Here is a 12,100-nt window from a genome sequence, read left to right on the forward strand (position 1 = left end):
TTCAATTATAAAGAAAAATAGTAATTAATCCTATAAATGTTATTTCTTTTAATTCTACATGTATAATTGAAAACCTTGTCGAATCTAAAAAGATTTTACAAAAAAAAAAAAAATAAATAAATAAGCAGTGACCACTTTTTTTAAACCAAAGTACATAAATGAATATGGGAGACTGGACAGTATCAGTACTTTAAAATTAAATGAGTGTCAAAATAATTCAGCGCGTTCGTGCCTTGAAAATCGTGAAAGGCTGCTAGACTTTATTACGCCACATGTTTAATTTCTGAACAGAGTGCTGAAACATACATCAGAATTCAGGTACAATTAATGATTTTATTAGAAATGCGTATATTACATGCTGGATGAACATTTAATTTTAATTTCAGCTCCATAAATTTACTTTTAATTAATAATTTTGTCTTTCACACTGCATCTGTTCCTCTTCAAACCCCATATACCATTTTCTGTTTTACTTCAGAGAAAATCTAACTCGCTATGATTACTTGGTAGACTCTTTGAGAAAAGATTAATTATATTAACTTCTAACTACAGGGTACTTCGCCTTTACCTAATGACCTTTTCACACGAAACATATCTAAAAAAATCATGACAGCAATAAAAATTGAAATTTTCTACTTGTCATTTTTTTTCTAATCCTACGTAGCGTGACAATACTATAATATTATAATGAATGTCCTACAGATAGAAAAATTCTTAATCCTTTGGTTAGTTAGGTTCTTGAGTTTTACTCATTTTTACTTATTTCACCATAAAAATTAAAATAAACTAAAATGTTTCTTTTTAAATGCTGTCTCTGCTACAATAAAGGGATTAAAGATTATGCTCTGAAATTTTAAACAGCAGTCGAACACATCTCAATGTACACTCCCCTCTTCTGTGACAATATTAATGCTTATATGCTATCTATGGCTACGATGTTTAAAATAAACAATAACAGTTGAATGAAATAAACAGTTGTTTATTCAAGACCAGCTAATCAGGTTCGGCTGTAGCATTTTTGGTTGCCTCGATGATAAGGACAATTGGCTCTTCAAATAAACTGAAAAATATTGATAATTCAAAGCAAAGTATGCTTAGAACTATTTTGCTTTTACTTGAGACAGCAAGCTAGGGAAAGTCACTATCTTAAGGCAGCCTGCTTAAGATAGTGACTTTTGGAGTCGTCCATACCTGGAAACTAACAACTGGCCCAGGTGCTAATTATTTGAATTTAGCAAGGAATAAATTGTAATCAGTTAATTCGTTTAAATGATGATTAACATTTTTTTCATTTGGATTTTATAATTGACGTGAACTTATTTACTTATATATGCATATTAAATGGACAGCGAAAATTTGCTTCGACAGTAATTGAAGTTGAGGCAAGTGAGCATTCCATCCATTAAGCTATCGAAGATGTCGACTTGTGCTTCTTAACTTCTATTTCTACTTCGTAAATTGAATTTTCTATTTAATAATTTGCTTATGAAGTCTGATGAATCCTCAATTTTTTAAGCTGTTTAATTTGTCTAACCTGCTTCCGTTTCCTAAACTGTTTAATTTTCAGTGTTCTGTATAGAAAGAATAGATAAGGTAGACGAATACGTTATAAAAATTTACTTTTTCCATACAACACAATTATGATTATTCCACGTTTATCGAAGAACAATTTTTGAATGAATTTCTACAAGTGTTTTACTGAGTCTAATTAATCATCGATACATTACAGGACAAATATACAAGAATTTTAATACCCGATTAATATAATTGCGTTATAAAAGTTGCCATGTCATACAAAGTTTGAACTTTAGTTTTGTTAGAAAAATAAAGTATTACTCAGTTGACTTGAAAACATATTCAATGAAAACTGCGTCACGCAACTAGAAGAACAAAACTATTTGGAAATTTGTAAGCCAATATTTGAAAAAAAAAAAAAAAAAAAAAAAAAAAGAGCAAATTTTAGAAACATAAAGGTCGGTTTAAAAAATAATAATAAAAAAATCTGAAAGCTTTCAGATTTTATATTATACCAAAAGAGACTTTGGTTTTTGATTTACACATATATAACACGTTTCCAGAGCATTTGAGCTAACGCCTCTTTTGGGCTAAAAATGTTTAAAAACAGCATATCCTTAGAATTTCCGATAGACAGTCTCGCACGCTAGAGATAAAAATATATTATTCCGTACAGTGTGTAGCCACTGTTTGCTCTGAAATCGTTCAGTTTCTTAATCAAAAATTCGTTAAAGTTAAAAAACTATGAAATAGATAATAACATAAATTCGAAATTCACGATTCGGGATTTCAGCTGCACATAATCAGGTAAAGAGCTACGTTATTCAAAATCCGATGACTCTAGATATAGTTGTTTTTTCACATTGCGAAAAATATGCATATTCTACATTATTTAATTTCTTTAAATGTAATACAGAGCAATAATATTTGGTGGCAACGATTTGAAAAGTGATACAGCCGTTTATAGTGATTCGATTCAAAATATCGTATCGAGACAAATAACCCTTCTGGGCTAATGCCTCTTTCGTTCAAAATGACGATAAATCTCAATAGATAACAGTTTATTAATATCTGAAACAGGTTATTAATATCTGAAACAAACATAATTAGATTCAGATGAACGCCTACGCATGTTTTGGAAAATTACATCATCTTTGTTTAGAAATATTCATTAAAGGTTTAAATGCTGCTTTTAATGAAAAGATGATAATAGTATCTATTGACCACAGTGAAATAAATAACCAGATGTAAGGATGATAACTTTGACGGGTTTGGATAAATCAACATACAAATAAGACTGAAATTTTATATTGAATGCGGTTTCACTTTAACTCAGTAGTTCTCTTAGAACTTAATATTTTCGTCTGATCAAATAATTAAGTTTTAATGCGATATAGTGCCCCATCTGCTACAGGTTATTATACTTTAGTGAGTTAGACATTTCCAGTGAAATTACAACTGATCGAAGGTTCAATTTTCGCATTATTTACACTATGTTTTTACATTTCATTTATTTATTACTAGAGAATACAAAATTCTCTTTTTTGCTGTAAGAAATAAAGCTTTAATGAAGAATATCTAATTCAGATCATAAACTCTTTTAAAACGTTGCTGTAGCTTTACTAACCTTAAACAGTTCCAACAAAATAAGTATTACTTTTCATTATTACATTTAAGTATCGCTAAACATTTACTGTAAATCTTGACAGGTTCTACAGGTTCAAATTAAACAATCTGAATGTGTTTTTTAATACAAGATATACAGTTTATAAATTTATGAAAAAAATCAGTTAATGAAAAATATTTTCATAAAAAAACTAAGCTCTGTTGAACATTTTGTTTTTAAATGAATATAAGATCTTCAACTTACCTCACATTTTCATGCCTTTTCATATAGATTTTTTTGAATTGGCCAGTAACTACTTCACCCAAGTCATTCCTAATATCAGCAGCTACATGCGCCGGTAGAACAGAGAGCAAGAGTAATTCCTGAAAAACAAAATGCGTTGTAAAACATGGTATGCATAATGAACAAATTAAAGACAGGTTACATTCAAGCCTGAAATGACAAAATTATTTTTCATGACGACGGAGCATATAGAGTACTTGAACGTCTAGGCATGCCAATTTCAGACAGCGGTGTTACATTACGATATGGCGAATTCGTTGGAAATGTATTTGTCAGATGAATATGGATCGGATGGAACAAGTTGAGTATATTATCTAGATGCATCTAGTATTATCCTTTTAGAATACTTGTAGAACTAACAGAACACCAGTTTGTGGTGATTTAAATATTCCTATCATTTAAGTTCTGCGTTTTATTGCGGTATGGCTAATACGGCCATTAATTTCGCAGACCTTTAGTATTTGAATCATTCTCAAGGTCTTTACCATGACATATGTCTTTGCCACTCAAAGACTAAATACGAAAGTTATGGCAGAATACACGGATTAACTCTTCAACTCGAGCAATTTTGAAAAGCATGAATTAATCTAGTATGTTAGAAATAGTGTCACATAGTGCAAAAATTCATGTCTGAGCATGCTTGAATTAAAGGAATGCATTTCCTAATTCTGCATAATTTCAAGGCGAAAACGTATAATATTTTTAATGGTATGCCAAAACAGAATATAATCTGAACGTGATCTATTCAACTGCATATACTGATCTGTTGAACTGCATGTACTGATCTATTCAACTGTATACTTAATAAGTCGGAAGTGCATTGAAAATAATCTACATGTGCAATATACAAAAAAAAAAAAAAAAAAAAAAAGACGGAAATTTGGTAGCCTAAAGATGTGCAAAATTCTGTCTTAAAAGCTCCAAATCACAGATATAATATATTTGATATTGTTATAGGGTATTAACATCTGATGTTATTACAGGATATCAAGACTACATAAATTATGGACGGAAATAGTAATATCGACGTAACTGGCAAATTATTGATAACTAAATTTTGTTCAGAAACAAACACCTGATAGTAACTTTCTAGAAGTGGCAGGGGAAAACTTGTCTTTAACAGTACGACATTAAACTACTCACTGTTTATCTCAGATAAAGAAGGAGAAAATGCTGATCCATTAAAACTAATAATAATAGGTAAATGAGTGAGTGCACCGCTATGATGGCTTCTGATCACGGACACGAACCAAACGGAATTATATACCATCATGGCGGAGAAAATTTCAAAGTAACAAGGTTGAATATTACATACTAATAACAGTTTCTATAGCTTGATAACTGCAGGCACCAAGCGGTATTCCGATTATCTGTTTAAATTCTGAACATTTGAAACATAATATTATTCACGGTTGTTTCTGCTAACGCAGTGTCTTGAGATTTCCTCTATTTCACCATGGGCTACTCTGTTTTTGAGTGTGTTAGAACAATTAAAAAACAAAGAATAAAATAAAACCATAAATCGAGCATACTGCACAAGAAAATATAATTGTTTTGTCGCTTATTTAAAAGTCTAAAATACGGTCTTACGGAATAAATATTACAATATAAAATGACATCATATTTAATTCAGTGCGTAGTTACTTGACTTCATAATTAGTATGCGTTTTATACATGCTCCACATTGCAAACTAAGAAAACATTTTATTATTCTCTACACTTCAGTGTTTTAGACAGCATAACATTCCTAAAGAAGCCTTTTTTTTTTCATCTGCATGTGAGTATTCTGACAGATCACAATCATCAAAAACGTCAGAGTGTATTAGAAATCTGTAAATAGAAATTCTAGAACGAATAATATGCTATCTGCAGAACTAAATAGTTAGTGTTAAATAAAAAAAATAACTGCGGTATTCTTTGAGATTCCGAAAAATTCCCCTTTCAAAATGTGTATTAATTTTATGAATTAAATTAAGAGTCAAGCGATTTATTAACAAATTTTACGATAACACATATTATATATATATATATATATATATATTGAAGTTAAAATATGTAATTAAAAAGGTAAAAGAAATAAAAATAAGTAGTAGAACCTTCTAATTTCCGTTATATTACTAATTTTAATTTGAACACTTCCCCTTTCTATTATAAAAATATTAAGTACTTATAATAATTTTCTCTGAACTGCATCCTTTCCATATTAATCCATATCATATCACTTTTCTCTCACGAAAATAACTTGCATAAGCCTTCAAGCAATAACAATTTTAGAGCTTTTTAAATTGAGTTGTCTGCTTCTTATCAAATCTGCCTCTGCTGCCAAGTTTGTTTTTATTATGTATATACACATATAGCAGATTTAAACTATATTTATTTCACTGCAATTAAACCCTTTGTGGCAATTAAACCTTCGTTCATATATATATATATATATATATATATACACATAGTGTATACATATGTGCATATGTGCACATATATATATATATGTGGTATTTACACACACGGTAAACACATTACACACACGGTCAAAACACACGGTAGAGCCCATTTAAAGCATAATTACTGCTTTATTTTTACTAATATTAAATAGAATGAATGAAAAGATGAATTAACGTGAAAGTGGTACAGCTGGTAATCTCATGGTGAAATGAAGTTCAACAGTTAATCGGGATCATATAGCGATGGCTAATACTCAGTCCTAAGAAATACATTCAAAGGCACGTCTGCCAACTTTGGGCTTAGCTATAGGAAAATGTCTTGGTAGGTCCCGTAGGCCGTCTGCCTGCTCTCATTCCATCTCACAACTTGAAGCTATTCGGATCTGTACGTTAAACGCGTCTCGCCCACAGCACTTCGAACGGTAGTCTGTACCTATGCGACACTATGTCATGGCTCTGCTAAGTTGAACGTTACATTATTACATATGTCATATATTATATTATCATATACTTAGACGTCGGATATAGAATTTAAATAATGCTTACTTCATAAGAAATTTATTACTTCTTAGTACTTCAGGATGCTTATTCTTGAATTAAATTCTCCTTAAATTACCTGTGATAATATTACAGCTGTATATAATTAATAAATTCACTTATAAGTTGCTGAAGATGGCAATGTAATAAATGCATATGCATTTCTGTTATTCGCAAAATAATTTTTCAAATTCAGCTTTTCTCTTTTCATTTAAATTGGTACGCTACATATGAATACAGATATATTAGCCCATTAAAAATGTATTTCGTATTTAAAACAAACTTCAGAATTTATGTAAAAATATTTGTAACTGGGACTTAAAAAGAAATTTGTTTACAATCTTTATCGTCATGTGTGATATCACATAATACATTAACAAATTCCTTTTTCCATGTTATTTATAAGTAGTATAAAAATGGGGGTTCTGCATCAGGTGGGTCAGTGGGTCAGGGGGCGTGGTCAATGACATCACAGAGGGCGGGGCCAAAGGCAACGTCATCACACTAGGAGGCGTGTTTTCGAGTGGAGTTGAGTTGTTGGTAGACTGCTGGTTGAGTTGTAGACCTCCTGCTTTTCATTTAAAGTTAGTTTTTTTTAATTTGGCAACGGAGTCATGGCGTCCTCTAGGGACGAAAAAAGAAAATAATTTATTTAGGAATTGCTTATGGCATCCTCTAGGGACGAAAAAAGAAAATAATCTATTTTAGAAGTTTCTTTTTTTTTTTTTTTTTTTAAATGTTCTATTATTCAAAATATAGAATTGAACTCTCAAACAAAATATCTCACCAGCTCAGTAGTTTGAAGATTTTAACCACTAAGCTGATGTGATACATTCAGATTCAGGTAAAAAAGCCTATTTAAGAAAATGGAATTTGTTTTTATTACTCAGTTTTATTCTGATACTTTTATCCTTTCTAGTTTTAAATGAAACTTTAACTTATTTCTTAGGTTTTCTGTTCATAATAACATATTCATTTACTGTCATATTTTTTTAATACTTAACACGTTTCTAATTTGTAATATTTATTTAATTTCCACATACTATTTTTTTTTCATACCTTTCATAAATTTCAGCATACCCTGATTTTTAACTTATATGTTATATTTCACAAACGTTCCCGCACATGCTGTTTATTTGTTACATTACTTAATTTTAGATGCAATTTAACACTTTTTTTAACGTTATAATGTTCAATATATTCTGAATTTTAACTTCATTTACTTTTTTTAAACCACTCTAGTATTCTATACACACTTTAACTTAGTGGTATGAAATTGTATTTAAAAAGAAACGTTTATTTTTCGTGATCTTAGTTCTTTTACTAAATTTTCTACAGAATTTCTAATTTCTTTCACGTGTTTAACAATATCTTCCTTACATTACCGAATATTTTTTAAAAAAACTTAAGTCTATAACTGTTAATTGCTTTTCTTACGTTCATGACTTCCCTTCTGTGTTTATATTTCTTAATTCTAGCTTAACTTATTTATTATAATGTTTTTATTTCTGTCTCATCACTCGTAATTCCAACATTTTATCCCTTTTTATTCATTTTAACGATATGGATTGCTTTCATTTATTCCATATTCAAATATTTCCTTACAATTTTTATAATACTTGTTTTATTCCTCGATCATAATAGATCATCTACAGGTTTTACTCAGAAATTTCCATTCACAACTTTACAGTTTAATACCATTTATATCTAAATGTATTTCTTTCTCATATAGTTTTATGGTCTTCAAAGTTTCTAACATCATATTTAGTTTTAAATCCCGATTACCTTTAAGTGTGTTGATAATTTTCATTTCTAATTTTACAACCACGTTCAGTGTTTCATCCACACATACCAAAATATTTCTTACATTTTCTGATATTTAGTCTATGTCATATTTCAGTACTTCAAATGAATTTACACTGCTCACACTATTATTTTTTCATGTTTTAGAGACACTAACTATACTAATTTTACTATTTTTCCTGCACTAATTGCATCTATGTCAGCACTCATGCTAAACTAGCAATTGTTTTGCATCACATGCATAAAGAAATTCTTAAAACCAACTTTTTCAATATCGTACTCAAATTACTGTTTTCCAGATGGGAATTACCAGTATTCTTTCGTTTTACTCTGTTACATCTTTTTAAATTTTAACATCTTACTTTTAATTCTAACATACATCTTTTAAACAGTTTTTTCTTTTAATGATAGCCTTACCTTATTTGTTCAAATTAATTCTTTCATTCACCTTCTTTTCTACCTTTCAGTACCTTCATAATTCACTATGCAAACGCAATGTCTTTCACTGACATTCTGTTTAATAATACCACAAGTTTCCTTAATTGACAAAAAGCGAATTATTTCTCATTTCAAAATAGAACTACTATATTTTTGCACAAACATTACCTTTATCCATTCAAGCCACCCCTTAACCTGTAACTGACGTAGCGATAGAAAAGGAGATTCTTATCATATGCTCTTTCGACATTTGAGGTTTCTAGAACTTCTTTGACAAGTATATCAATACCATCAGAAAATATACTTAACACGTTTACCCAGTTTAAAGGCAACATACTGTTATAAGAATAGTTTTAGTTAAATTTATAACACAAATAAACGCATTTTGTGCTAAATAGGCATAAACATTTAGATTCAGAATATTTCTTTTTAATCCGATGTAAGACTTGAATTTCATTCATGATACGGATTGTCTCTTGATTTTCTTTTTGTTTACCTTACACTAATAGAAAATTTTTATTTTACAAGTTCAGCTTTTAATGAAATAGAAATAAAAACTACGATACACCTGCTGTTTTTAAGAAAAGGAACTTTGATATATTTCTGGAAATGTAAATGCTTTTAGAGTTTTCTTTCAATAACGTTGATTTTCATTACTTTACTAACTTCAATAATTCTCTTATTAGCTAATATGAATGAAAGAAGATTGTCAAAAATGTGACACAGTATAATTCTTACGAACATATGTACCTTTACCAGCATACAGATATTACCGATTGAAATGAAGAAAGATACAGATATTTTACTCCAATCTACATTAAATTAAAAAAAATATTTAAACTTTCATACATTCCAAAGAATAAACGAAAACTCAATAGATATTGTTATGTTTGTATATATGAGATAAAAGTTTTATGAATGGTATCTAAAGTAATGCTTAGAACTTCATAAAAGCGAACATTCACTATGTTAATACACATATCATCAATTATTTACGTAATTCAATGTAATATTAATCATTACATGTAATATATACATATGTATTTAAAGTTTAATTGTCTTACAACTGAATAATTAAATATTGAGAAAAGAGGTTCCTTTCTTGCACTATTTAATTCACATGGAACAAATTTTCCCATCAACCACATTGAACCGCGTTTATTAAATTCGCCAAAGCTCTTTTATTTCTGCATTTTCACACTCACGACACATTTTAAATGAAACTATTGATTACCATTTCAAACACCGATATCATAACTCAGTGTAAAACTACATCATAACTCATTTTTTCCCTACTAACTACAATTTTATATGTTCAAGAAGTACATCTAAGACATGATCATTTTCTATGTTCTAGCAAATCGATTCAATTGCGAACATACTATTAAGACTTGCGATTTTAGAAGACTTGCATGTATTAACGATGTCAACGTTTCTTCGTTTTTGTAAGATTCGCATCAAATCATGTCGCATTCGAATGTGGTGTAAGAGATCACTTTTTCTTTTAAACACTTGTAAACAATGGATGCAATTTATAAGAAGAGAAGTATCATGCTGTTTCAAAACATCATCATCAGCATATTTCTGTTTCTTTTGACACCGGCAACATTTAAAAAAAAAAGTTTCGTGAGATATTCTTCAAATTCTGTTTTACTTGAAAAAATGTCCGAACTTTCAATACGATGTAAAGTTTCATATTGTTTTAAATTCTTATGCTCACTAAATATTTTTTATCACGATTTACTCTTAAAAGTAACTTTATAAGTTTTCATATCCTTTTTACATGAAAAGAACTTGTGATTATTCACTACAAAATTCTAAGACGAGAAGCTTCGCGACTTTTCAAACTACAAACTTAAATTTCTTAGGACATACACTACATTTGATGTTTCTTTCATGAGATTTCAAATATCTCTTCAGATTACTCGTATTCAAGAAACCTTACAAATATATCACATAAGTTCAGCGAATAATCGCTTCATAAACTCTTAAATTTTCAACACGAGTGAATCACTTGAAGCATATACTGCACTGTAAACATACAATACTCAAAAAAATTGTTATAAAAAATAAAAATACATTCATTTCACCAAGAAGCTTTTCTATTTAAATACATTTATTTATTTCCAAAGAACAAGTTTCTGTATTATACATAAAATATACTTAGAATTTTCTTTCATTAGTTAATATCAAATTAACAACAATATCCATTTACTCATGTTTGATATACATGTTTGCTTTAAAATTAAAACTAAAATTTCAATATATTTCTATTAAAAAAAGTGAGTGCTGCACGTTATCACGATAACGTGAAGTGTACAGCGCTTATCAAGGATCTTCCTTCACTTCTGTATGTACTGTCAAATTTGGAATAGCAACAACAACCTTAAGATAATACATTCTTTCGCGTATGATTATCAGAGTTTTAGAAATTTTCCATTACTCTATCATGATAAGTGGATGATGCTTTTAAGATTCTCCTTATGCATATATGTAATATCGAGGTTCAGAATAACAACATTAGGACACTATAACTCTTTCCCACTATCCTATCATGATTATTTTTACACATATGACGCCGGAAAGACTGGCTTCACAAACAAGACATGACAAGAATGTATTACGATAAGTGTTGATGAAATCATTTCGTTAATGTATGTTTTAGATAATTTTTGCTATTTAAGAATGCTACGTATTTCTATATCATTCAGAATTGTCGTTAGATTCAAAAGCGAATATGAGGAATATATGTGATACAGAGTTAAATGTGGAATTATACGAAGAATTTTATTCACGAAATGAAGCTGATATTTTGCTAGATGAACTATCAAATTATGATTTTAAAAATATTAGTTTTGAAATTAATGGGACTCAGTATGTTCCACGAAGAAAAGTACTCGGTTTTGGTGATGAAGGACTTAGTTACGAATTCTCTGGAACGAGCATTTGTGCAGAACCATGGACTCAAACTCTTCTAAATGTAAAAGATTATGTTGAAACGATAACTGGCAAAAAATATAAATTTGCTTTATTGAACTATTATCCTGACGGAGTGGCGAAAATTTCAACGCATAAAGACAATGAAACTTGTCTCGAACCTGAAAGTGATATACCTATCATCAGTTTAGGTGCAAAACGTCAAATGGTATTTACCAGGCGAAATTTCACATCTCGAAGCGTGGACTTAACTCATGGAACTTTCCTTGTAATGAAACACCCAACGAATCAATTTTGGATGCACGGAATACCCTCTCAACCTGACGTTAAAGATCCTAGAATTAGTATCACATTCCGAAACATAAAAATTTCGAAAATTAAAAAACGACGCTTGGAAGATAATGAGGATGAACTTCCAGAGGATGACTGGTTTGCCCACTATATGAAGTCTGTTCCTGAAAATATCTTCATGCCGAATAATCGAGAACAGAAAAAAGAAAGTTCGAAGTTGATTGCA

General features: G+C 29.6%; 1 protein-coding gene across 4 annotated transcripts in view; it reads right to left on the minus strand.

Annotated features, from left to right (window-relative positions):
* Window positions 1-12,100, minus strand: part of LOC118187632 (adenylate cyclase type 3-like) — a 476,146-nt gene that overhangs the window by 164,762 nt on the left and 299,284 nt on the right. For all 4 annotated transcript variants that reach the window (XM_085823652.1, XM_085823651.1, XM_085823654.1 and 1 more), the window contains one exon: window positions 3,386-3,504. In XM_085823652.1, coding sequence (XP_085679778.1) covers window positions 3,386-3,504 — 119 coding nt within the window. The remainder of the gene's footprint in view (window positions 1-3,385; window positions 3,505-12,100) is intronic.

The sequence above is a fragment of the Stegodyphus dumicola genome, chromosome 9 (genome assembly GCF_044657685.1).
Source record: "Stegodyphus dumicola isolate Sdum_Otavi_A_Nest chromosome 9, ASM4465768v1".
Classification (NCBI taxonomy): domain Eukaryota; kingdom Metazoa; phylum Arthropoda; class Arachnida; order Araneae; family Eresidae; genus Stegodyphus; species Stegodyphus dumicola.